At 50.0% G+C, this 27,115-nt stretch overlaps 2 protein-coding genes across 5 annotated transcripts in view; both read right to left on the bottom strand.

Moving 5' to 3' along the window:
* The window catches only part of CDC42BPG (CDC42 binding protein kinase gamma), a 63,437-nt gene extending 60,263 nt beyond the window's left edge, over nt 1-3,174 (bottom strand). For all 3 annotated transcript variants that reach the window (XM_081174020.1, XM_081174021.1, XM_081174022.1), the window contains exon 1: nt 2,985-3,174. In XM_081174020.1, the coding sequence (XP_081030146.1) occupies nt 2,985-3,159 (175 nt within the window). In that variant the 5' untranslated portion in view covers nt 3,160-3,174. The remainder of the gene's footprint in view (nt 1-2,984) is intronic.
* Nucleotides 3,175-10,776: 7,602 nt separating this feature from the next.
* The window catches only part of EHD1 (EH domain containing 1), a 34,241-nt gene continuing 17,902 nt past the window's right edge, over nt 10,777-27,115 (bottom strand). For both annotated transcript variants that reach the window (XM_081174093.1, XM_081174092.1), the window contains exons 4-6: nt 15,664-16,076; nt 14,550-14,714; nt 10,777-12,691 (exon numbers count right to left, since the gene is read on the bottom strand). In XM_081174093.1, the coding sequence (XP_081030219.1) occupies nt 12,167-12,691; nt 14,550-14,714; nt 15,664-16,076 (1,103 nt within the window). In that variant the 3' untranslated portion in view covers nt 10,777-12,166. The remainder of the gene's footprint in view (nt 12,692-14,549; nt 14,715-15,663; nt 16,077-27,115) is intronic.

Here is a 27,115-nt window from a genome sequence, read left to right as displayed (position 1 = left end):
GCATCGTGGTTTATGGGACTCTCTCGTCAGAAATCCCTCTCCCTTGCCAAGTTTGTCATCCTTTAGGCAGCTCCAGCCCTACTATTAGGCAAAGTGAGGTTGTGGGAGGTGGCAGCAGCAAAGCGATGGAAAGCAAAGCAAGGCGCTCACCCACCAGCTAGCAATTAGCCTGCTGCCTTCAGGGACTGTGGAGGTGGTTTTCCCGTCACCACTGTTGAAGCAAAATGGTGTTCTGGTTGGCTTCTGGAAGGAGGGGCACCATCCGGCCCTTTGCCTCAGGCGGCAAAATGTCTTGGGCTGGCCCTGCCTTTAGGCGCCGACTTAACACCACACTTGTGGCTTCTCGGACAGTTGCATCGGCCTCCTTTGCTGCCGTTAGGTTAAATTCTATGTTTCAGGTTTTTATTTTTATTTTCAAACACCATTGTTCCAAGCTGCCCTGACTGCTTTGAAGCAGGAAAGTGGGGCACCCTCACTATTCTAAATGAAACAGAAGTCAGAAGTATCCAGGAGGGCTGTTTCATAGAGCAGAGAAACACCCCCCAAAGTTGTGTCTGAGTTCCAAGGCCTGGCTCCAAGGGCCTCCTGGTCGTTCCCTCACTGCGAGAAGTGAAGTTACAGAGGGCCTTCTTGGTAGTGGCGGAAAGTGAGTGTGCTTATCCTTTTTATGCTCAGAAGTTAGGAATAAAATTCTGAATAACACACAAACACACACACACACCGCAGATGTTGATGAGAGGAGGAAGAGAAGAGGATCTCCCAGGATCAAGCAAAACCACACAGGCTTCACCAACCTGGTGCCCTCAGATGTTTCGGACCACAACCCCCATCAGCATGGCAAAGAATGCCCATTACATTGATGGTTCCACACCCCAACCTGGGCAATAATGCAAATCCTGAGTGTGCGAATGTGTTAAAGAAACTGGAGGTGGGAAAGAGCCTTCATTGCCTCAGATGCCCCAGAGAAAGGCTGTCAGTCACAGCAGCAAATATTCTAACCTGACATGAAAGGGTCCTGATGTCCCTAAACCCACCACAGAGTCCTGCTGTTTCAGAGAGATTGAATTTCCACCCCTGGACCTGTCACCAAGGTCCTTTTTACAAGCAAGAGACAGGATGCAAAGCCCACAGGTGGCATGGCTGGAATTTGCCCTGCCATGTCTTTGCCCTCCTTTACCAAGCCATAGAATCATGCTGCTGGAAGGGACCTGAAGGATCATCCAGCAGAACCCTCTGAAATGCAGGAATAAGCCCCTGACTGTGATAGAGAAGCCACCAAAGGCTGGCATCTCAAGAGATAGGAAGGTCCCTTTCTGGCTTGGCTACATTCTCAGCGCATCACTTGAGGCGTGTGACATCGCCACACTACTCTGTGACTCAGTTCCCCTCTCTGTGACGCAAGGGCACAGCCGGTCCATTCATTTCCTACTATGCCCGCCTTGGGGCATGACTGTGGGTGGTCCCAAGCAGGGAGGATAACTTGTGGGTTGCTGTGGAGGTGGGACAGGCGAACCCTAGCAGGGAAACTAGCCAAAAGGAGGCTTCACCTGTTCCATTCTAGATACACACACACCAAAATCAAGCTCAGAGGTTTCTCCCAGATTCAATTCCTGGCATCTCCAGGTAGGGTTGGGAGCAGTCATGGATAGCTGCTGCCAGTCTGTGTAGACTGCACTGAGCTAGCTAGAGCCAATGGTCTGATTCAGTATAAACTGGCTTCCCACGTTGATGAGTTCTGCGTAGCTAAGGAAGCTTCGCCATTCTTGCGATAAGCATCAGCCCGGTTCGTCCACCACTCACCCCAAGCAACCAGTTTCCTTATTCCCACAGCCATGACGGTCAACAGCAAAGGCTGGGTACCCTCTCCAAATGATGCACACTACAACTCCCATCACCGCTGACCATTGGCCATACTAGATTCTGGAGCGGATGGGACTTAAAAATCCAAAACATCTGGGGAGAAGCCCTGCTGACGGCCCCTAGTCTATAGTGGGTGAAAGAAGAGGGCTTGGGTGGTCCCCTTCAGTAGCTCTCACTCCCTCCTGGCAGAGAATTCTGTGGGTGTTTTTACTCTCCGAATCCCGCAGGTTGAATCAGTGGGAGGGAGGCACTCTGCACATGCTTAAAGAGAAGTACCCATTCTACAGCAGTATGTAGACAAATTGGAACAGGTCCAGAGGGAGGCAGCAAAGATGGTTGGGTACAGAAAACAAGCCCCAGGTAGTAAAGCTGAACAAAATATGGTGTGTTTAATTGGGGCGGGTTTGCAGGTTGTGATACCTCTGCAATTCAGATACTCGAATGAGTGTCAGATAAGCACTGGACAGTGGTAGATGCACAACATACATTTAAGGCCCACTTAAAACACATGCCTTCCCCCAAATAATCCTGGGAACTGCGGCTCCCCCCTCACAGAGATACAGGTGCCATGGAATCACAGCAAACTACAGTTCCCAGAATTCCTTTGAGAGAGGGGAAGCCATGTGCATACTAGGTATGCATCTAGGTATTAAATCTCTGCTGTCCCAGAAAGCCTTGATCAAATAGTCTTTAAGATCCAAGGCACCAGATTTTGGTTGAACATTAGGAGAGTCTTCTTGACAGCAAGAGGGGTTCGCCAAGGGAGCCAATGGCCTTGCCAGGGGTTGATGGTGGTGGGGCTGTCCCTGGCTGGAGATCTTCAAGCAGAGGCACCTGTTGGACACATGCCAGCCAAAAAGCGGGTTGGACTAGACCGCCTTCATGAACCGCGGCCCACCTTCACCTCTTCTGGTATTTTATGTTACTACTTCACATGCTTCAGAACTCAGCCTCAGACCTTCCTCTCCGCCACGCTAAACAAGCTCCTTGCTCTCCACCTGGGAGAAGTCTTAACTCCGAGAAACTGACTGGCCCCGGCCCCGCAAGCCACCCGTCGCGCCGGAGAGGCGCTCTGCACGCGCCCAGGAACCCTCCGGCCCAGGGTCCTGCCGCTGCCCACTCACCCCAGTCCAGGAAGTGCTGCACGTTCTTCTCCCGCCGCAGGGGGGCGCCGCTGCACTCCTGGTGGACGCAGAGCAGCAGGTCCAGCAGCGCCTCCAGCCCCGGCTCGGCCGCCGCCCCTTCGCCCAGCAGCGCCTCCCGCAGCCCGGCCAGGCGCCGCTCCACCGGGCTGCACATGATCGCCGCCGCGGAGCTGGAGCGGGACAGGCGAGGACGCCGCGGGAGCCCGGCCAGCAATGCCGCCGCCGCCGACGCTGGAGCAGCCAGAGGAGCGCCCCGCCCCGATGCTGGTGGGATGGGCGCAACCCGACACCTGGCCCAGCTGGGAGCGGGAGGAGGAGGAGGGCGAGGGCGCCGCCGGAGCGGGAGCGCCCGCAGGGACCAGCGCCACCCTCCTCCCGGGCGCCGATGCCCCAGACGCGCCCCTGCGGTTACTCTATGTTGCCGGCACGGGCTGGCAGCAGCGCATCGCCGGGCTTGCAGGTGTGGGCTCTTTCACAGCCCAACGCGGAGACGCCACGCGGGGCTCACTGTGAAGACAGGATGCCGGGCCACGGGGCAGCGAGGCTCCTATCCTAGAGCTGGTAAGGGTCACGAGGGGCATCTTAGTCTAGCTCCTGCCACGCAGGAATCTCTTGCCCAACGTGGGGCTCGAACCCACGACCCTGAAATTAGGAACCTTCTGTTCCCAGTTCCATCCCTGTGGTTGAGCTCTTGGGACCATCTGCATGCATAGCTGGTGAGATGGGATGCAAGTTGTGACACTTCCTCTAATTCCAACTGAATCAGTCGCAAAGGATTTGAATAGTAAACAAATAACATTCCTGCATTGCAGGGGGTTGGACTAGATGACCCTTGGGACCCCAGCTCTACAAGCCTATGATTCTGTGCTCCCCCCCCCCACAGGGTTAAAACTGAGAGGGAAGGGTAATGGTGGCAGGGACAGAATGTCAGGTCCAGCCCTCCTGTTAGATCACCTGAGGTGTTCATCACAGGCCACTGTCATTTTGGCACCTAATGGGAATCATAAAATGGCAAAAAAAGAGGAAAGGTAAAGGATCTCTGGATGATTAAGTCCAGTTAATGGTGACTATGAGGTGCGGCACTTATCTCACTTCAGGCTGAGGGAGTCGGTGTTTGTCCACAGCTTTCTGGGTCATGTGGCCAGCATGACTAAACTGCTTCTGGTGCAACGGAAACACTGAGACGGAAGCCAGAGCACACAGAAACGCTGTTTACCTTCCTGCCGGAGTGGTACCTATTTATCTACTCACACTGGTGAGCTTTCGAACTGCTAGGTTGGCAGAAGCTGGGACAGAGCAACGGGAGCTCACCCATCATGTAGATTCGAACCGCCGACCTTCCCATCGGCAAGCCCAAGAGTGGTTTAGACCACAGCGCCACCCGCATCCCTTTGGTGCCCTCCATCCCCACCTGGGAGGAAGGGGAACAAGGAGGGAATGAAAATGTACATTGGGCTCTGCTGCCCCTGTGGATCTCGCCGCCTGAGGCAGAGATGGTTGCACCGGCCCTGCACTGGAGGGATGCCCATTGGCCACCAACTCTCCCCTTGCAAAGAGCAGCCCTGAGAACACCTGTTGCACAGGGCTGCAAATACAATCTGGACCAGCATTGCTCACTCTGCCTGGCAGCAACTCTCCAGGGTCTCCCTCTGGAGAAAGGTTTCCCCATCACCAGTTACCTGATCTTTTTACCTGGAGATACCTGGGACCTCCCTGCGTGCAAAGCAGGTGCCCTGCTTATCTCATTCCAAATCATAGCTCAATAAGGCAGCATATGGAGACTGATCAGCCATCTGCACTAGGCATTCAGAAATTGCATCTAGGTGTCACCTGAGCCCCCCCCCCCCAGTTTTGACAGCAGATGGCACTGGGTTGCCGCCCTAAGCCTTGGAGTTGCATAGAGCCACCATGACTAATAGCCATGGACTGCTTATGCCTGCTTAAAGGGAAAGGTAAATGGCCCCCTGACCCTTTAGACCGTGACCGACTCTGGGGTTGCGGTGCTCATCTCGCTCTATAGGCCGAGCAGTGGCGGAGCCTGCGTTTGTCCGCAGACAGCTTCCAGGTCATGTGGCCAGCATGACTAAGCCGCTTCTGGTGAACCAGAGCAGTGCACAGAAATGCCTTTTACCTTCCCGCTGGAGCGGTACCTATTTATCTACTTGCACTTTGACGTGCTTTCGAACTGCTAGGTTGGCAGGAGCAGGGACTGAGCAACGGGAGCTCACCCTGTTGCGGGGATTCGAACCACCGACCTTCTGATCAGCAAGTCCTAGGCTCTGTGGTTTAACCCACAGCGCCACCCATGTCCCACTTAGATCCATCTAATTCCCTTTCCAAAGACATTTAAGCACCGGGGGACTGCAAGTTCCATACATTAGCACCACTGCCGCTGCTGTGTCTCCTGCACGGGGCTCACCTAATCCAACCTCTTCCAGCTGTGCAATCATCAACCCGACCCCCTTGCCCTGCACCTGTCTACATGCCCAATCCAACAGTCCTATGGGGGGGGGGGAGTTTCCAGCTTGCATGAAGCTGCACTGCCCTCTGCTGGGGAAAACAGCAACAATAGTTAATACTCACACTTGGGGAGCAGAACAAACGCCAGCCGGTTCTGTACCCACTTGCCACAAAAGGCCCTTAGAGCATGGGTAGGTAAACTAAGGCCTGGAGGCCAGATCCGGCCCAATCGCCTTCTAAATCCGGCCCGCGGACGGTCTGGGAATCAGCATGTTTTTACACTAGCCCAATGGTTGCCATTAATTTGATTTTGAATTGATTTTTAAATGAATTGATTTTAGAATGCTGTGTTACTTTTATTGTTGTTAGCTGCTCTGAGCCCAGCTTCGGCTGGGGAGGGCAGGATATAAATAAAATAAATTATTATTATTATTATTATTATTATTATTATTATTATTATTATTATTATTATATGTCCTTTTATTTAAAATGCATCTCTGGGTTATTTGTGGGGCATAGGAATTTGTTCTCCCCCTCTTCAAAATACAGTCTGGCCCCCCACAAGGTCTGAGGGACAGTGGACCGGCCCCCTGCTGAAAAAGTTTGCTGATTCCTGAATCTGAACTAAAAAATCCAAAATGCTGCAAGCTTCCCTCACAGGGGATTTGCTCCACACACACACCGATCATTTTAAGTTCCCCTTTTCTGAACATTTTCCAACTCTGCAACATCCTTTCTGAGGTTGAGAGACCAGACCTGTACACAGTATTCCCAATGTGGCTATGCAGACAGCATCCCTGACCTAGCAGGGGTTACTGACTGGGAGTGGCTAAATTTCAAAGCACCCAGACCCAGTCATATCACCCCTCGCTCCTATCTTTACTGAGGAAGTTTGTCTCAACACAAGTACCCTGCTTTGGATGAAGTCACACCCCTCCAGTCTGGAACTGCATCACAAACATAGGAATCACTGAGCTGCGGTACCTGCATTCCAGGGGGTTGGACTAGATGACCGCTGGGGTTCCCTTTCCAGCTCTACAATTCCAACTCTGCAGTTTTATGGTTCTCTGTTTAGACATGCAAACAGCGACTTCAGCCAGCAGGGGGCAGCAGCCTCATGCTTCCCCTTGGTAGGCACCCACAAAAATGGGTGCGCATGCCCAGATTGCAAGTGTGCCCCACCTCTGCTCCTGCAAGCAAGACTCTCTATCTCTCTCTCACACACACACTGCTAGGAAGCAGGACTTGGAGTCTTGTGAGTTTCCTTCCTTGGACTCTGCTCCAAACAGGGCAGGAGATGATGGGCTCAAGAATACTGCCAGATGCTCAAGATGGCCTGTGAGATGATGTGACCTTTAGGGAAAAAGAGATAAGCATCCTCAGGATTATTCTCTCTGCAGGGAACAGACTTATCCTTGGAATACAGGAAGGAATCTTTTTGCTTTTTAAGAGGGGAGAGCAGCCAAAAGAAGCCCCTCCCATAGCACTACTAGCTTCTTCCTCTTCAGCCCCAGCCCTATTCTTGCTGCCCCCTCTCGCCTGATCCCAGGCTTCACAGAGGAGGCTGCGGCTCAATGGCAGGGAAGCTGCTTGGCATGCAGAAGGAGCCAGGCACAATCTGACCCCAGCCATATTTCAAATTCTCAAAACCTTTATTGGCGTATATACAAGGGTCCAATAAGGTCCGGTACAATAAAATCACTCAGCAAAAACCTTCACGAATCTTCACCGTGTGTTGCAGAAACCTGGCTACTATCTCCATCTTAGCCCCATCCTGAGTAAACATAAGGAAGCCTACCTTGCATTCATCTGAATGCTACTCCCTGCTAACAACCAACTGATTAATGAACTTAGATCAAATTGTTTGATACCAGGGGCAAAAGAACAAAGTGCTTTTTTCTGGGGGGATGCAGGGGGACGCATACCCCTAATTTTTTGTGTGAATCTTTGTACTTTTGTCCATTTACTGTATTTATTTTTCCCAATTTGAACTATAAAATGGTGATTTCCTCGAGTCAAAATGAGAGTACCCCTAAACATTTTTTAAAGAAATAAAGCACAGTGCGCAACTGATTCTATTTGTCTCTGTCCACAGGGTCATAGTCTCTGCGCAAATGGTATTTTCTGAAATCTCCCCTGTAGTATTGCTGAAAGAAATACATTCAGTCTTGCCAGCATGTACACCCGGTGCTGATTCAGGTTGATCAAATGGGAGAGGTAAGTTGCCACTGGCTGCCTACCCAACTTTGCAGAGTTGTGGGGATAAAACAGGAAGAGACCTCTGGCACTTCCTAAAAAAGGAACTCACTGGAAATAGGAAGTGAACTCTGGTTCCTTCGAGGAAATAATTTGAACATCTAGGTCTGGCTCAAACTTTTGGGTGATGAAGAAAGTGAAGAAGAGGGCGGGGGAGAGATGGTGGTGCCCAGAACAGATTATTGCATGCCTGAAACTCTCAAGTCCAAAAAAACTGCAGGGGGGAAACGAGGCTGATTTTCACTTGGGTCAAAGACCCAGTTTGGCACACATCCCCATGCGCATTTGCGTACACAAAAATCACAGGCTGGGAGCCTCAATGGCACCCCTCTGGAGGTTTCACCCGGGGCAAAAAACATAGCTAGTCCCCCTGTGGCTACGGCTCTGAAAAACTGCACCCACACCTGACTGCAACTGGAATCCCCTCTGGCCCCCCTGATCACCTGTCACAGAGCACTTGGCTTTGGTGAGGGCTGGGTGGTGGCACCACACACACACACACACTGCCAGCCAAGAAAGTGCCCCCTCGCTGCTCAGCTGTGATCCTGGTGCAGGGACAGATCAAGGCTTCACGGAGGAGGAATCTTTCAGCTGCTATGGTCCCCACCTGCCTAGCCAGCCCCTTCAAAGCTAATGTGGCATTACAGACATGAGCCAGCTGCTCTGCAGGCCCAGAGACTGGGCCTTGCGGGTCTCCACCCACCCACCCCCTCCTCGCTTGCTCCAGACTGTTTCTTGGCCCCTGGGACCAGCTGTAAACAAGAATGTTGGCATGAACCCAGGGCAAAGATAAGCTGGAATGCTTGGACTGCAGGAAACCCTTTTCTAAATGGGGATGGGAAGGAATGCCTCATCGAGCCACACACCGGCATTCCTGAGGGTGACTGCACCAGATGGGAATCAGACCAGCTTCCAATCATAAAGTCCTTTAAGGGCACAAGAGAGACTTCCGTCTCCGTCTCTCTCTCTCTCTCTCTCTCTCTCTGGGCAGCCAGCGTCACTTTTCCCAGCACACTGTCTCCAGTGAGTTAACAGGGTAATTTGCTCCCCCCCCCAGCCCCAATAAGGACACACCCCTTTCTCCATAATCTCTTCATTTGCATTTCTAGCCCCCCCCCTTTTCCCCTGGCCTGCTCCTCCTTTTGAGAGCTACCAGTGTAAAACTCCCCCTCCTCCACCCCACATCTAACTTAGTGGCTATGCTTAGATGCAACACCTAAGTTGTTTGTTTGTTTGGGGGGGGGGCTACATCAATTCATCTCCCACTTTATACAAGAGCAAAAGTACCCGCTATTGTTTTCAAATGAGAATCGTTTTGTGCAAACCACAACAAACTATTTTAAAGTACGGCTTGTCTGAACGATCCACCTCCAAACCACAGTTTCCCGTTCAGGCTGGCACAAAACCAATCCTATTTTAAACTGACTGGATAGCTGGATAGCTCAGTTGGTTAGAACATGGTGCTGATAATGCCAAGTTTGCCCATTTGATCCCCGTACGGGTCGGCTGCATATTCCTGCATTGCAGGGAGTTGCGCGGCTAGAAGATGATCCTCAGGATTCCTTCCAAAAAAAATATCTATGATTCCAACTACAGTTTGTCCTGATTTTGCTAGAACAGCAACTGGTGGCTTGTTGGGAACAGATACTTCCAATCACTTCCTTCTGGCTGAAGATGGAAGCGGAAAATACCTGCTAATGAATGGCTATTCCTAGCCTTGAGCTTTTTGAGTCACCTCAAGTTAGCAATAAGAACATGGGCAGAACCGTGCAGGATCAGGCCCATCTAGTCCAGAATCCTGTTCTCACAGTTGCAAACCAGATGCCTATTATGGGAAACCTGCAAGCAGGACCTGAGTACAAGAGCCCTCTGCCCTCCTGCGGTTTCCAGCAAATGGTATTGCTGCCTCCAACAATGGAGGCAAGAGCAGAAGCCATCCTGGCTAGTAGCCATCAATAGCCCTGTCCTTTCCAGGAACATGTCCAATCCTCTTTTAAAGCTATCCAAGATGGTGGCCATCCCTGCCTCCTGTGGCAGGGAGTTCCACAGGTTAACGCTTTGCTGCATAAAGAAGGAATTTCTTTTATCTGCCCTGAATCTTCCAACATTTCACTTCATGGGATGGGCCATATATTTTAGTGCTATGAGAGAGGGAGGAAAACCTTTCCTCTCTTTGCTTTCTCTTGGCCACCTTCACTTTCAGGGTGAAAATTCCAAACATCTTTCAACATTTCCATGACAACAGGGAAAACCATCACATTAACTGAAAAAGCACTCTTTTTCAGAGATAAAAACCCACAAACCGGACAGGTGACTTGTTATTTATATCATACAATCCTCAATGAAACGGAGCCGGGAGTTTTCTGCATTTGCAATATGCACAAACATAATTTGCACCTCTCAAAACCCTGATACCTAACATGCAAGCTTCCTTGTCCTCAGAATTCAATTGTTGGCATGGATGCATAGGGGGACAGGACGGCTGGCTACATAAACCCACCACATGGGAATCCCTTGCAGACAACCGCAGTGCCTGGAGACGGACATCCGGGTCATGCATCCACAATGACCAGAGGAGGAATGACCGCTGGGAGGAGCGCAGAAGAGAAGAAACACCCTGGTGCATCTGCAGCAGCAAAACCGGATGCCTTCATCTGCCCCGGCTGCAATGAAACATGTCCCTCCCATATCGGTCTCTACAGCCCTAGCAGGAGCTGCAACCTTCCAGTGGTTTGACTTCACCCCCAAAGGCACACTCCTCTACTGTCCCCCGAGACAGACAAGATGCCAACTCTAGGGAGCTGTGTCCTGTGGAGCCTCAGGCTAAGCAGGACTTGCATTGAATGGTCAGGGGTGGGTTCTGGGTTCAGTAATCTTCCCCACTGAAAGCACTACACCTTTCCAGGTTCATCCAGGTTGAAGTTTCTGGCTTTGCTGTGTAGTCAAGGACAGCCCGTCTTGTTGGCACTGGAGCAGCACAGGGTTATTAAACTTTTAAAATACTAAAGTGTGTGTGTGTGTTTTGGGGGGGGGGGAATGAACAGGCAGCTGCAGATCTCCAAAAATCAACTTTAATGCAAGGGATGCAGGTGGAACATTCAACAGCTCCCTCCGCTTCTGACACCGAGCTGCACTTTTGACCCCCCCCCCTCCGAGGTCTTAGCAGGATCTAATCCCAATAAGCAGCTCTGGACAGACTCAGCCAATCATGTTCCATCTACAGGGTTAAGATACTGGCCCATCTTCCTTCAACCTTCTGGCAGAGGGTGGGCGAAATCATTTATCCCTCTGACCCAAACACACACAGAGAGGTTGAAGTCATTTTGGGGTTGGGGTTGGGGGGGGAGGCTGTAATGCCACCCCCCCCACTATATATCTTCTTCCTTCCTTGGCAGGCCTGGAGGGTAACAAAGACCATCATAAGCCTCCCTTCTCTTCAGACACAACATACAACCTTCAAATCTTCAAATCCTTTTCCATGCACAAGTCCTGGATTTTCTGAGCCAAACAGACCGCAGGGTCTAGCTCATCCCTGGAGACCTCCACGCCCACTGTGGAGCCCACCCCTGCCAGAAAATCAGTGCAATATGGAGAGCCCACTCCCCCTTTCCACTCAATGCCACCCCCATCACCTCCCTATCAATTTCTTGCCCAGTGCCTGCATAGCATGGCAGAGGGTGGGGTGGAGGGTAAGGGGAGATGCATTTGGTGCAGCGTCAACCCTTTGCCACCGGGATGTGAGCAGCTGGTCCCATTAAATCCCATTATAGCACCACTTTGTAAAGGCACAGGGTGGGTGGAGGGGGAAGTGATGTCAAAAAAACCAACCACCACCTCTTGGGCAAAGCAGGAAGTGATGCGTCAGTCTGAGGTGTCAAAACAGGTGGTGGTGCATGTTCTCAGAAAGTGACTGTGATAGCGTGGGGGGGCAGTGAGGAGGTTGCCAAGGCTGGGTGGCATCACCCAAGAAGTGGGGGCTGGCCCCACAATGATCCAGAGGCCCTGAACCAGGACCTGAACACCACTGGATGCGAGGAAATTATGGACACCCTCTCGAGCGTCGACTGGGAAAACGACCTGTGGGAGTGAAAAGCTCCAAGGTGTGGGCCTCAGCCCAGGTGAGCCCCTAGTCAGACAGGTGCTGGGACTGGCACCACACCTGGTGGGAAAAGGGGCGTCCCCACCGCTGAGGGCTCTCGTCTAGAGAAGAGGATACCGACAGGAGAGAGATCCCTCCCCAGCACCACACAAGACGACTGCCTCAAAGATAGCAGATGTATTAAAACATTTCTTTAAAAAACGAAATCATCTGTGGGTTTGGGGTGGCGTCTTTTGTTCTCGTGGGGCGGGGGAGTTCAAAGTCGAGTTCCTGAGGGCAGGCGGCCCACCCAAGGCTGGGCAGAGTCAAGAGGCGGGGGCCCCTCCCGCTCAACAGGGAGGTGGCATCATTCATGCCTGCGCTTGGAGGGCGGCACCAGGTGGGAGGGCAGTTCGGTGGGCAGCTCGTGCCCCTCCAGCTTGACCTTGATGAGGTGGTTGGCAAGGGCAAACTCCTCGTCGTCCAGCAGCCCATCCTTGTCCACGTCCGCCAGCTTCCAGATCTTGCCCAGGACGGTGTTGGGCAGCTTGGACTTGACCATCTCCTTCTTGGCGCTGGCGCCCGTGATCTTGCCGTTGACGGGCGAGAGGGTGTAGAAGATCTCGTCGTACGTGGGCTTGTCCTTGCTCACCACCCACTCTAGGTCGTCGATGCCCTCGCCTGCCCCCTCGCCGTAGCCGTGGCCGAAGGGCCCGTTCATGGTGCCCTCGAAGGCCCCGCCCTTCACCACCTGCGTGGGCATCTGAGCCTCCTCCTGCCGCACCATCACCATCAGGCGCGCAATGTCGTTGGCCAGCATGTCGTCCACCGCGTCCAGCAGCTTCGCCTTCAGTGGCTGGAACTTGCTGAAGTCCTGCGTAAGCAGCTGCTCCTGGGGGGACAACAAGGTGGGCATGTGAAGAGCATGAAGTAAAATCCAGCATTCCGTTCTTGTTTTTGTATATAATTTTTATTAAATTTTCTGTTTTACAATCTAAAGTACTCATTTTTTACATCCTTAAAATATAAATGATTTCCCTTCTCCTCTTTCCATGGTTCATTTTATGTATCATAAATCCCTGCATATTTTACAAAAACTATACCATTCAGCATTCCATTATTACATCCATCATAACTTATTTACACTGTTGAATTTGTCTTAATGCTGCCAGCGTTTTCAGCTGTACACAGTTATTTCCCATATATTCAATAAACGTTTTCCAGTCATCTCTAAATGTATGTTCTTCTTGTTCTCTTATTCTATATGCTGTGTGTATTCTGTCACCTTAAGCTGCCACTCTTCTTTGGTTGAGACCTCATTTTCCATTTTTGGGCTGACAAAACACAGGCCACAGTGGTGGCATACATAAATAACCTTTTTTTGACACCTGGGAATTTCAGTCTGAATTATCCCCAAAAGAAAGGACTCTGTTTTTTGGGGAAAGTACTTTTAAACATTTGTGTTCAATTCATTATGGATCATTTCCCAATACTCTTTTACCCTTTTACAAGTCCAAACATATGAAAGAACGTTCCCTCAACCTCTTTGCATCTCCAGCACTTATCTGATTCAGTCTTAAACATCTTTGCAAGCCTACTCAGAGTTAAATACCATCTGTGAATCATTTTTAAGTAAAAATAAAAAAAATCCTTCCAGTAGCACCTTAAAGACCAACTAAGTTAGTTCTTGGTATGAGCTTTCGTGTGCATGCACACTTCTTCAGATACACTGAAACAGAAGTTGCCAGATCCTTCTATATAGTGAGAAGGTGGGGAGGGGTATTACTCAGAAGGGTGGTGGGAATGGGAGATTGGCAGGTAGCTGAGATGAGCCTGTTGACGACTCTTAACGACTGTAATAGGTCTTACAGGAAAAGGCAAGGGGTGAGAAGGTGAGAAATGGCTTAGTCATGTATAAGTAGTTCTCCTTCAAAGAATAACATGCTGCGAACTGCAAATCACTTTTCCAGAGTTTTTCCGCCCAGTATTCTGTTCTCAATAGTGGCCAAACGTCCCTAAGAACCTGGGAGTTCAGAAAGACTGCCTCTGGGTCTGGAGGTTCCATTGGGAATGTTAACAAGCAGCCTGGATGCTGCTGGGTCCCCATTAGTCCAGCATCCTGGTCTCACAGTGGCTGACCTTTATGGGAAACCTGCAAGCAGGACCTGCACAAGAGCAACACTCTACCCTCCTGTGGTTTCCTGCGACTGGTCTTCAGAAGCATCGCCGCCTCTTGACTGCGGGGGAAGAGGAGCCCACCTGCAGGATCAGTCCAAAGGGCCTGAGCGCAACAGCACCACTCTCCCCACTTGCCGTCCCCATAGCAACTGGTGCTCAGAGGCAGGAGGTCTGTGGTCCTTAAGCTGGCAGGCAAAAATCACAACTAACATCATAAGGAGAGCCTAGCCGCCAATTTTCAGCATCGTGATGTATCACCAGCTAAACACCGCGATGTATCACGATGTCTGAAACAAAGATGGAGCCATGTAGAGGCATTGGCTGGCTTCACGGTTTCCCTCGATTGATTCTTTCCAGGGCCTGCTCTTGTGATTCGCGGGGTGGGGGTGGGGAGAGAGTTAACAGGAGCTGCAGGAATCGAGAAAAGCATCGTTTGGCTTCCCGTACATTGTGATTTTTGCAACACACACAAACATGCGGCAAGACTCCAGGACCTCCTTGCTCTCCAGGCAAACCCAAGTCCCGCCCGCTCCTGCCCCAAACGCATTACACAGGTCAACATCCCTCCATACCTGCATTTTCCTGAGGTTGGGGAAATCCCCCGGCGAGATCTGGTGCTCCCTCTCGATCTTCAGGTAGATCTCCCCCAGGTTGCTCACCAGCTCCTTCTTCTTGCTCTCCTTCCCGAAGACGTTGGGCATCTCCTTCTTCAAGGAGCTGATGATGTAGGCATGGACCTGCAAGGGGGGTGGAGAGCAGAGGCTGAGAACTCAGCAACTGCAGGTGACACAAGCGGCTGCAAAAATAAATAAATGATGGGCGAGACTAGGCCTGGTGTGGGGAGCCTGTCTCCCTCCAGATATTGCTGGACAACAAATCCCATCACCCCTGGCTTCTGGGTCGGGTGTCCTGAGGCTGATGGGAGTTAGAGTCCAGCAATATCTGGAGGGAGACCGCCTCCCCACACCTGGGCTAGATAACTGGTCTTCAACAGAAAGACTGCCCTGCCCATGCCATTCCAGCACCAAGGGCCCCACTTTTGCCCTTGGAAATGGGTCCCATCCTGCTACAGAGGAGTCCCAGCTCTCAATTAGTTGAAGAGCACTGACGTAAACAAGACATTGGATGAGAGTGAACCAATGGGCCCTCTCTGCCCTTGAATAAATTAAAATAAAATGCTGCCCATCTGACCGGGTGGCTCCAGCCACTCTGGGCAGCTTCTAACAAAATATAAAAACACCTGAGATCATCAAATGTTAAAAAAAACCCAATACAGGGCTGCCTAAAAGTCAGATAGTTGTTTATTTCCTTGACATCTGACAGGAGGGCGTTCCAAAGGGCGGGCGCCACTACCGAGAAGGCCCTCTGCCTGGTTCCCTTTAACCTCACTTCTTGCAGTGAGGGAACCGCCAGAAGGCCCTCGGAGGTGGACCTCAGTGTCCGGGCTGGACAAGGGAGGTGGTGCCACTCCTTCAGGTATACAGGGCCGAGGCAGTTTAGGGTTTTAAAGGTCAGCACCGACACTTTGAATTGTGCTAAGAAACATACTGAAAGCTTTCTCCCCTGCAATCCGGGGAGCCACCTGGGATGGGCACCCTTCCTCCATCACTGGGCAGCCAGAACACACCTCCCTGGCCTTGAAGGAAGGGAAAAAGCTCCCCCCCCCCACATGGGATGGGCACCCACCTTGGCCAGCCTGGCCCGCTTGATGAGGTCGTTGAGCTTTCTTAAGGCGGCGTTTCGCGGGAGGGACTGGATGTCCTTGAAGAGGTCTTGCTCCTCTGCCTCGAAGAGCTTCCGGTTGTCTGGGATGAGGAGCGGGTGGGACCAGAAGGAGCCAATGTAGACACGCACCACCTCGGGCGTGTTGATGATCTTGCCCAGCGACCACATGAGGGCGCCGTAGACCCGCATCAGCTGCTGCGTCTCGATCTGGTCCGCCTTGTTCAGCACCACCCGGATCTTGTCCTCGTGGTTCTTCAGGGCCTTGATCACCTCGGAGAACTCGTCCGAGATGTCCAGCTTGTGGGCGTCAAAGAGGAGGATGATGCGGTCCACCCGCTCCGCAAACCACTCCAGGACTGCTGCAAAGTCATAGCCTGGGGGGGGGGGGAGGGAGAGGAAGGCGGCATAGAATCACAAAGTCGGAAGGGCCCCCAACCAGGAATACGCAGGCCACCCATATAGGGATTGAAACTGCGACACCTTGGCATTATCAACACCAGCTGAGCTAACTGGTGATGCAAATTTTATTGAAACAACTACCAAGTATAAAGTGTTGTCTTCCAGGACTAATACATGTCCGGGTGTTTTGAGTCTTGCATGCAGTCATCTGCAGGGCAGCAAAACGGACTTGGAAAATATTTGCAGATTAAGCTCACATCAATCTACTGGTTCCCAGTTAGCTAAGTACTACGGACCCCTGTTTTTCAGAAGCCAAGCTATGGACCTTCTGCTTCCGAACCTTTCGATATCTGTATGGCAGTTTTTGTTATGTCAGTGGTGCCATGGGTGGGTTACGTGGACCCCCTGCGGTCCACAGAGCACCAGTTGGGAATCACTGATCTTTAGCATGAAAGGGGAGGGTCTGGAGCTCATGGGCAGAGGACACCTGTCCTGCATGCAGAAGGCCTCCAGTTCAATCCCCACAAGCATTGCCAGGTACGAACACCCCCAGCCTGACCCCCTGGAGAGCCGCAGATGTCAGTCAGTGTAGACCCAGCCTCTCCTTCCCTCCTAGGTGTCCAAATTTATTTTAAGCTGTGTTTCCAAAAGCCTCATTTATTTTGTGCTGCCTTTTCCTTAATCTAGGCTGCGTTTCAGAGACTTGTTCTTGCACGGACAGCCTTTTTATTTATTTTAATTGGCCTCGGTTTTTTAGACATGTACACGGTGCTTGTACTATTGGATTTTGGTTTTTGTGAGCTGTATGCTTTCTTGGACAGACTAATCCCCCCCCCCAAAGCAGCCTGTTAATTCAAAAAGGGTCAGCTGAAAAGCAAGGTGGGTTGCCATCCTGGGTGGATCCCAAGGGAGATCTGCAGCAGTGTACAATTCAGCGAGCTGATCCAAGTGGGGACAAGGCAGTAGAGGCAAGGCAGGCCCACCTTTAACCTTCCATGCTACAAGCTAAAATATAAATTCCTGGCTGGAGATATAAAGGCAGCAGCGTGGCTTGCTATCTATTGAAAGGTATTGGAAGACACTAAATGCAGACCTATTTTGAGATCTGGACCTCACAACGCTGGGACTTAAGATCAATGGACCAACAGACAACCCACATCCAAGACAGTCATGCAGACAAAAACCATCACCACTTTTCAATCAGTCTGGTTTGGTTTTATTACATATGTAATATTGATGGAACATGGCTTATGGGCTCTGATGACACATGGAGGTTTGTGGGATGATACTTTTGCTGAAAAACTTAAGGTTAAAAGTTAAATGTAGTTAGACATCTGGTTCCCCCCCCCTCTCTCTCTCTCTCGGTGTGTGTGAAAAGAGATTGTTGAATATTGACTGTTGCTTCTAAATGGTGCTTTAAAAAAAATAAAAAATAAAGGACCGTAGACATCTCTTCTTCGCCTGTGCCCCCAGGCCTATTCTTACCATATTGGAGGACTCCCCAGAGCCAATACAACACCCCCGCCTGTGCACTGGGACAGCCAGTTCAGTTTCCCAGCACAGAGGGGTTAACAGGAAGCACAATGCTGCTTACAGGCACTTCTGCTCAATGGGGTTTCCCCCGTTTACATTTCCAGGCAGGGCCCCCCAACTTCCCTGCACTTGGACTCAAAACACACAGATTGTGTATAGAGCTGGAAACAAGATGGAGCCCAGTCTCTGCTGTATCCCATAAACTACACATGAGACAGCAAGCATATACTGTTTCCAGAGGGGCAGCTGTGATTAAGTTTGCTGCAGGGAAAACGTGACAATGCGTGGCATTGCAGGCAGCGTTTGAAATTCGCCAGGCGCATTTTGCACCTGGCTATCGGCCACTTGCGACCAAGTGAAGATGCCCAGGTGCCAGGATGCAACTTTCAAGCCATCTGCGCCCGAAATGGCAGCTAGGCATTCCACTTTGGCGACTGTAACCTTGGTTTAAGGAGCCATTTGGCGCCCAGCTTATATACCCGAATGGAAAATTTATGCCAGCTTTTTGCTGACTAAACTATTGCGATGGGCAGACGAGACTAACCAGATTGGTCACGAACAAGCAGGGTTCAGAATTAAACGTTCTACAACCGATCATGCGATAGTCCTTTACCATCTGGTACGGAAGTACTCGTCCCCCCCCCCCCCGCGGCTACCTTTGTGCTGCCTTCTTAGATCTAAAGGCAGCCTTTGACAGCGTTCCTAGAAATATTCTTTGGGAGAAACTTGCGAAACAGGGCATCGATAGAAGACTCTTATGGCTTATAAGCCAGCTCCACGAAGGTACCCTTGCCAGAGTGAGACTTACTCCTGCGGGCGACCTCACAAATTCGATACCAATAAACAAGGGAGTGCGCCAAGGATGTATATTGGCTCCCTGCCTATTCAACCTATTCATCAGCGACATGCGAGCACCTCTAGTCAACTCATCTCCAAGTACACACGCGCCTAGACTAGCGGATTACCGCTGTCCACTCCTTCTATACGTGGACGACGCGGTAATTCTATCTTATACACGTGTTGGACTAACCAGAGCTCTGAAGATCTTTGCCACGTATTGTCAACTCAACCAATTAACCATCAACCATGCTAAATCTAAGATTCTGATTTTCGCCAGAAGTCGGAGATTATATGAATGGAAGCTTGGTGGAGCAAAAATAGAGCAAGTCCTAAAATTCCAATACCTAGGAGTTATTTTTCAATACAATTCGGGGTGGAAAGCACAAATTCAACACCTACTTAACAAGGCCAAAACTCTGTCATATGCGCTCTTCCGATTTTTCTTTTCGGATGGAGCTTTGCATGTTCCCTCGGCCCTAAAGGTGTTCAAGGCAAAAGTGGTTACCGTGCTTGCTTATGCTGCCCCGCTCTGGGCCGTGATGACAGATCTTACTCCTCTTGAGACTCTGCAAAACCAATTCCTACGTCGGCTCCTAATGCTCCCCCTGTGCGTAAGCAATGCAGCCATGCGATTAGAATTGAAGATCGCATCCTTAGAAACTTGCCTGTGGAAGCAAGTCTTCAATTATTGGTTATCATTGTGGCACAGATTACCAGACCATTACCTTGTCCAATGCTTATGGCGAGATGAATTCTCCAGCCTTTGGACTAGTAGAATTCATGCCAAACTCCTGAGTTACGGAATCTCTCCCTTAGATTCCCTTAATCTAGATCAAATCACTGCTCAAAGACTGATCCGCCAAAGACTGGACGACATCGATTTACAGCGAAACTATACGCTGGGGGGAGGTGTTTGTTCGCCCCAGAACATTGGTATCACTTTAACTTACTGCGTTCCATCATACCTCTCCTCCCTTTCGTCTGTTGCCCATAGGCTGGCCTTCACCAAAGCGAGGTTTAACGTTTTTCCCTCCAATGTCCTGAGACATAGATTCTCAAAGGGACAAGCCTCCGCCATGTGCGAATGTGATAGGGAGACGCCGGAGTCGCTTCAGCACATTATGTTCACTTGCCCCTTGTTCAATGTGCCACGGGCAAATTTGTTGGGATCAATCATACAGAAGCTAGAGGGTACCCCACCAAAATTCCACCTTGCCCAAATCCTGCAGGATAAGGATATCCATACGACCCTGAAAGTGGCTAGGTTTCTGGTCGCTGTCCTTACCCAAAAGCGCTGCCAAGGAGCACTACAAGCTAATTAAGGCGCAGTATGTCATTCCATCTTACAGTATTTTATTGTTATAGTGATGTTTTAGCGGCTGTTTTTTCCCACGTGCACAAGCTGTTATTTATGTCTTGTTTTTATCTGTATGGGCCTATGGCCGTAATAAATATCTAATCTAATCTATATACCCGAGTTTCTAACACTGGTTGCAGGGGGTTGGACTAGATTACCCTTTGGCTCCCTCCATCTCTACAGTCTTATGACAACCTCATCAACTAACCATTTAAACCAGTATTATCCTCAAGGGAATTGTTTTCAAACTATATAAAACCTTCACAACAATTGGCCACCCCTCCCCTTATCTCATTAAGACTAAAATAGGAGGAAGATTTTGGAGAAGAGCTAGGGGAACAACTTTTAGCTCTCTGCCTTGCTTGGAGGGGCAAGGCCTGCTCAGCATGCTGGCTCTCATAGAGTATGGGGGATTCACAATGTACACACAATGTTCATGTGTACATGGAACCTTCATTGGAACGGAACCTCTGCATAAGATGCAATCGTACTGCATTCCAAAACAAAAATCTCAGCTGGCCAGTGGAGCTGAAGGAACACCCCCATCAAAAAAACAACCACCTGTCAACGCTCCTGCTTTACACACGAGGAGGTCTGAGGCTGAGAGAAGGAGCAGTTGAAAGAAGTGGCTTCTGCATGGCTAATCACAAGAGTAACTTTTTTTAAAAAAGGGAAGAGAAATGTTTTGTCAGCACTAAAGCATGCAGTCCCGTTCTACAGCTGAAGAACAGCAAAGCTCAGAAAGGCACAATCTGGCTATTGTGGGCTGGCTGAGTTTGCATTTCTCTAACTTCACAGATGGGCTGGTGATGTTGGACTCCCCGCCTCAAGGGATTCGACAGTCACCAGCCAATCCATATAGCGGTGCAGTGTTTCTCAAACCTGGGTCCCCAGCTGTTGCTGGACTACAACTCCCATCATCCTTAGCTAGGTATGACCAGTGGTCAGGGATGATGGGAGTTGTAGTCCAACAACAGCTGGGGACCCAAAGTTTGAGACACTGCAAGAAATGCAAATGCGGCCAGCCCAGGACACTGGCCAGAGGTTCCCCCAAATAGACATCAGACGAGCCCTGCCGGATCAGGCCAATGGTGGCCCATCAAGCCCAGAATCCTGTTCTAACAGCGCCAAACCAGATGCCCCAGTGGGAAACTGGCAAACAGAACTCAAGAGCACAAGACTCTTCTCCCCTCCTGTGCTTTCCAGCAACTAGTATTCAGAAGCATTTACTGCCTCTGACCACAGAGGCACAGCATGGTAGTTAGTAGCCACCGATAGCCTTGACAGACCCTCCAAGTATTCCTATTTCCCAGGGACAGTCCCAGATTTACAGAAGCCATGACAGTTTCTGATTTGATCCAGATGTCCCGCTTTTCCTTAGGATGTCTCTATTCCCATCAGAGACATGTTGGAGGTTAGGGAGTTATCTGACCCGAGCCATCTGAAGGCAGCCCTGTATAGGGAAGCTTTTTTTAATGTTTAATGTTTTATTATGTTTTTATTCATGTTGGAAGTGGCCCAGAGTGGCTGCAGCAAACCCAGTCAGATGGATGAGGTATAAACAGCAACCTTAATAAAATAAAATAATAATAATAATAATAATAATAATAATAATAATAATAATAATAATAATAATAATAATTGAATAGGATGTCCCACTGGAAGGACAGATCCTGAAGCTGAGGCTCCAATACTTTGGCCACCTCATGAGAAGAGAAGCCTCCCTGGAAAAGACCCTGATGTTGGGAAAGATGGAGGGCACAAGGAGAAGGGGACGACGGAGGACGAGATGGTTGGACAGTGTTCTCGAAGCTACCAGCATGAGTTTGACCAAACTGCGGGAGGCAGTGGAAGACAGAAGTGCCTGGTGTGCTCTGGTCCATGGGGTCACAAAGAATCAGACACGACTAGACGACTAAACAACAACAACAAATTTTCATCAGAGAAATGTTGGAGGGTATGCCTTGATAACCTGGCTCAGCTGTTTGGGGGTGGTCATGAGGCCCTTTTTTGCTGTTAAATGGGTCGGAAGCCATTTTCAACCTACTGAAAAAAAGAGACTAAGACCTGCTTCAGGTCCACCCTTGCAAGTCTGAGCACATCTGAAGAATTCCCACCTCCCCTTGTTGGCTTGCCTGAACCTGCCTCTGGGTTTTAACCCAAAGCCGGAAATTGTCCCCTTGCTCTGGACTGGCTAGATGCTTGGGGCCCTGCTGTGCTCAGCTTGATCTCCTGCCCTGACAATCTTTTATCTGCTCATCTCATGCCAAAGTCAGCCAATTTACAGACAATGGGTTGAAAACAGGAAGTGGGGGGGAGAGAGACTTTGGGAGGGAGAGATGAGCAGCTGCATTTGCAGAGCCTGTTCACTCTTGCTAACAGAGCTTCACACAAGGAGGAAGCCTGGACAAGAGAAGCTGGATCTCTCTCCCTGACCGCGCGAAGCTCCCAGACATTTGTTTTATTTATCTATACACAGATACTCATTTAAAAAAGTACCAGAGTGGTTTACAACAATTACTGCATCTCTATAAAGGCCAAACGATAAACCTAACAAAGTTAAAATCAGAAATCAGCTAACGATTATGGAAAGATCCATTCATCCTTAATTGCCTGCATGAGCCTGACAGAACAGAAAAGTTTTCAGCAGGTGTTTAATACAGGAAACTGAAGGCGTCTTGCGGAACCTCTAGTGGCAGAGCATTCCACAACTCCACATTCCACAGACATTCCACATGGAGGTGGAATGAAGAGGAACGACACTGGAGCCAATGACAGTAAAGGCTTGTTTACTTGTTGTTCTTGTTGTCAAATGTGCCTCACCAACTCTGGAACCAGCCACCAACGCTTCTGTGGATGATCCCAGTGACCTCTTAGGTACTCTGGACCTAAATTGCTCAAGGCTTTGTAAATTAATACAAGGACCTTGAACCTGGCTCAGCAGCAGATGGGTAGCCCGTGCAGATGTTTTAACAAGGGCTTTGCATGTTGTCAGAAAGATGCCCCCATCAGCAGTCTGGCCACCACATTCCGCACCGTCTGGAGCTTCCACGGGCAGCCCCACAGAGCGTGTTGCAGTAGTCTGGCCTTGAGGTTACCAGTGCGTGGATTACAGTGGGTCAGGAACGGTCGTAGCTGGAGAATCAGCCAAAGCTCATAAATCAGACAGGAAGCTCTCCTAGATGGTGTAGTGAGAGCCCCAGAATAGGGTGGAGAAGATCTGTGGTCCTCCATATACTGTTGCCCTAGCCAACATGGCCAGGGATGATGGGAGCTGTAGTCCAATTTCACCCAGACGGTTCTGGATGAACCTGCCTGGGTGCCAAGATCCTTGGGTGAACCCCTTCTCGGTCCCATCAACACAAGAAGTAGGCCTGGTGGTAGTATTTGGTGGAGCCTTTTCTGTAGCTGCTCCCAGATTGAGGGATTCCCCCCCCCCAGGGAGGTTGGACTGGCTAAGAGTTTTCTGTTCAGAGGGGCCTTGTAGAACTAAGGTGCAGACGAGACAAGACACTGGGCATTCTGTACTTTAATCACTGCTTCTAACTGTGTTATGATGTCTTAACTATTGTTTTTAGTTAAAGAAAGTTATATCCGAGTGGACATGTACATAATTGCACTGTAAGTTAACCATATTCCTGTGTGGGATTTGCTTCAATGGTTTATAATTATGAATTTTAATTTTTTTGTAACCCATCCTGGGGCCTGGGGGTAATAAAGTTAATAATAGTGATGTGAATTCTTAATGAGTGCCTGCTCTTCCGCTCATACATAGCAGACATGGCTAAGCCTCTTTGTGAAGTTTTCAAATTTTACATTAGTGCATTGCTGTCAACTTTTCCCTTTTCTTGCAAGGAATCCTATTCAGAATAAGGGAATTACCCTTAAAAAAAGGAGAACGTTGACAGCTATGAATTAGTGACCGGAAGGGGGGAGGAATTTTTTAACGTCCACTCAAAATTATTTTGGAGTAGAGCTTGCAGAAAATGACTTCTAGGAAGTACCTCATCTCAAACAAACTCACCACAGGAAAGAGGCATGCTGGTTGCTTGGAATTTACATAGTTTGCCTTTTCCAAGGACTGGAGAACAAGACAAACAGAAAGAGCACAGAGACTGATGGAGTCGGGAGGACAGACAGCAGTTCTTTGGGACCCTAGAGATTCTATAGCCTGGTGTCCAAGCAACTCACTCGTCAGCCACAACCCCAATGTTGCTCACTGGCTAAAAAATCCTGAAAGGTCGGAGCAGCAAGGCTGCCTCATCTCACAGAAGTCACCTAGAAGGGTACTTGCACATTTTACTTCCTAACCCTAAGACATACCGTATTTTTTGCTCTATAAGACTCACTTTTTCCCTCCTAAAAAGTAAGGGGAAACGTGTGTGCGTCTTATGGAGCGAATGCAGGCTGCACAGCTATCCCAGAAGCCAGAACAGCAAGAGGGATTGCTGCTTTCACTGCGCAGTGATCCCTCTTGCTGTTCTGGCTTCTGAGATTCAGAATATTTTTTTTCTTGTTTTCCTCCTCCAAAAACTAGGTGTGTCTTGTGGTCTGGTGCATCTTATGGAGCAGAAAATACAGAATCATTGCTGCTCCAATTGTACCTAAGAGTCTGGGGTGGCTGATGGCAGCTCTCCCACTGTTCCAGGGACGGGTAGGGTTCCCAGCCTTCTGCAAGCAGAACAAGTGCCCTGCCACTCAGCTATGGGTCTTGCTTGAGGCCCCAACTCAGGGCAGACGGGATGATGACAGCCCCCGCCTCCATACACATCCACAACTCGGAATAATGGAGGTCCTGGTGCAGCAGAGACGACAATTCACAGAGAAAGGCATCTGCATTCCTTTCCAGTTCAGCTGCTTCGGATCAGAGTCCCATAGCTGCTAGCAGAGGCTTTTAACTCATGATAATCAGGGTAGTGAAAAGGGAGAAATCCCACTATCACTTGGAAGTAGGGGGCTGAAACTTGCAAGAATTTCGGGAGAACCTGGTGGATTTCAGGCTAATGGCCCATCTAAGCCCAGTGTCGCTGCCTCCAACGGTGAAAGCCGAGTGGAGCCATTGTGGCTAGTAGCCAGAGGGCCCTCTGACCCATGAATTTGTCTAGTCCCCTTTTTAAAGCCATCTAGGTTGGCGGCCATCACTGTGGGAGGGAGTTCCACAGGTTAACTCGGCACTATGCAAAGAAGTGCTATCACCTTTCCTGAGTCTTCCAGGACTGGGTGCCCACGACTTCTCGTGTTACGAGAGAGGGAGGAAAAAACCTTTTCTCTGTCCACTCTTCGAAGGGCTACCTTCGAGCGACACCCAGGCACCAGCCGGGTGATTTCTGCATGAAGTGAGGCTGGGGAATTTCTTCCTTTTTTTAGTGAAATAAAAAATTTAAGGTATTTTTATATATATAATAAATGTTCATAAATGTACCAATCTAGCACGTACATAGATATGGGGACCACATGTCTGGAGCAGCACAGGAAGACCGCCCTGAAACCATTTTGACTCCCAAACTGACTAAATGTTTTCTCTGCGAGGAGGGAGGGGGGGGGGAGAGAACCTTCCCATTGTCTCAGGAAGTGGGTAATCACCATCTCAAAGGAATGGCCAGACTACCAGGAAAGGCATTATCAGATAACCTGGCAGACAGGAAAAACAACATTCAAATTTCTGTTGTAGACCACCTTTTCTGTGATGTAGGTATGATGTTTGTGGGGGGTGGTCTTGGGTTACACCCCTTCTGTGATGTATGTATGATGTATGCAGGGGTGGTCTTGAGCTCCAGGGCAGGACATTTAAAATGTCTATATAAGGGCAGGCACACCTTGGTTCTGGGTTCTCCTTTCCTGCGTTTGAGGGGAGCACCCTGTTGCAACAGTTCAATAAAGATCAGGCTTACAAGCTGCTTTGCTTCTCAATATTCTCTGGTTGGCCTCTGTTATTTTCTCCGACCGATGGAGAACCTACAAAGGACTCCATAAGGCCTCTTGTGTCCCCCATAAGGGAATAAGGGCAGGTTTTTGTTTATTACATCAGCTATTCGGTGGAAGGAACACACTCATTGTAACTGAGAAGGGAAGTTGTGGCTCACCAGCTGCAGAGGAACTTTCCCAAGGGCAGCTTCCAGGCGAGGTTACTGGGCTGCCAGGCAGGAGGTCACCAAGGGCCAAGGCTTTCCCACAAGCCAGGGCTGGGTGCCCTCCAGTGCAGAGAGGGATGTTGCCTCCCTCTCCCCACGCCCACCTCTGTCCCTGCCCCGGAGTGGCACATATCACACCAAACTAGGCTTTCACAAACCCTTCTGCTCACATTCCTACCACAACAAGCCACCCTGCAGCTCAGGTTCCCTGGCTTGTACACTGCAGGCAATGAGGGGGCGTGCACTTCATGCATGCTCAGAGGCACTCTCCTCATGCTCCAAAAGCCAGGCTATGAACTTGCATCAGCCACCACCGGAGGTTTACGAAGAAACTGCAATTGCAATTCGAGCCATCGCAAGGTTTAGGACTGATAAAAGGAAAGTCCTTCTCCATGCAGTGCAGATTTAACCTATGGAACTCACTCCCACAGGAGACCCTGACGGGCACCAGCTTGGATAGTTTCAGAAGAGGACTGGACAAATTCATGGAGGAGAGGACTATCCTCGGCTACTAGCCATTACAGCTGTGCTCTGCCCCTCTCCCCACAACCCGACACTGAGACAGCACTGCTTCTGATTACCGCAGGAGGGGAGAGCTGAACTCGCACTCGGATCCTACTTGCCAGTTTCCCAAAAGAGGCATCTGGCCGGCAACTGTGTGAATGGGATGCTGGACCAGGTGGGCCATTGGCCTGACCCAGATGTTCCTTGTACAGTGGTACCTCTAGTTACGAACTTAATTCGTTCTGTAGGTCCGTTCTTAACCTGAAACTGTTCTTAACTAGAGGCGTGCTTTCGCTAATGGGGTCTCTTGTTGCCGCCGCGCAGCAGGCACACGATTTCTGTTCTCATCCTGGGGCAAAGTTCTCAACTCAAGGTAACTCTTCCAGGTTAGCAGAGTTTGTAACCTGAAGCATTTGTAACCTGAGGCACCACTGTATTGCCATTTGAAAGCTCAGCTGCAAGAGAGAAATGGTTGGTCATGCCAGCCCAGGAGCAGAATTCAGGGCAGCCAAAGGAGGCTGGCGAGAGATGGGAAGCAGACACTGCAGACTTATCGCTCTCAGATGCTGCAAGGGGAAGAGGGAGGTCAGAATGTGCCAAATTTCCCTCACAACAGAATTGCCTTTGTTTGCAAAAAAAAAAGAAACCC

This window comes from Podarcis bocagei (assembly GCF_964188305.1).
Source record: "Podarcis bocagei genome assembly, chromosome: 16".
NCBI lineage: Eukaryota > Metazoa > Chordata > Lepidosauria > Squamata > Lacertidae > Podarcis > Podarcis bocagei.
Note: the sequence above shows the minus strand (reverse complement) of the source record. Positions and strands in the feature narration are given on the sequence as shown.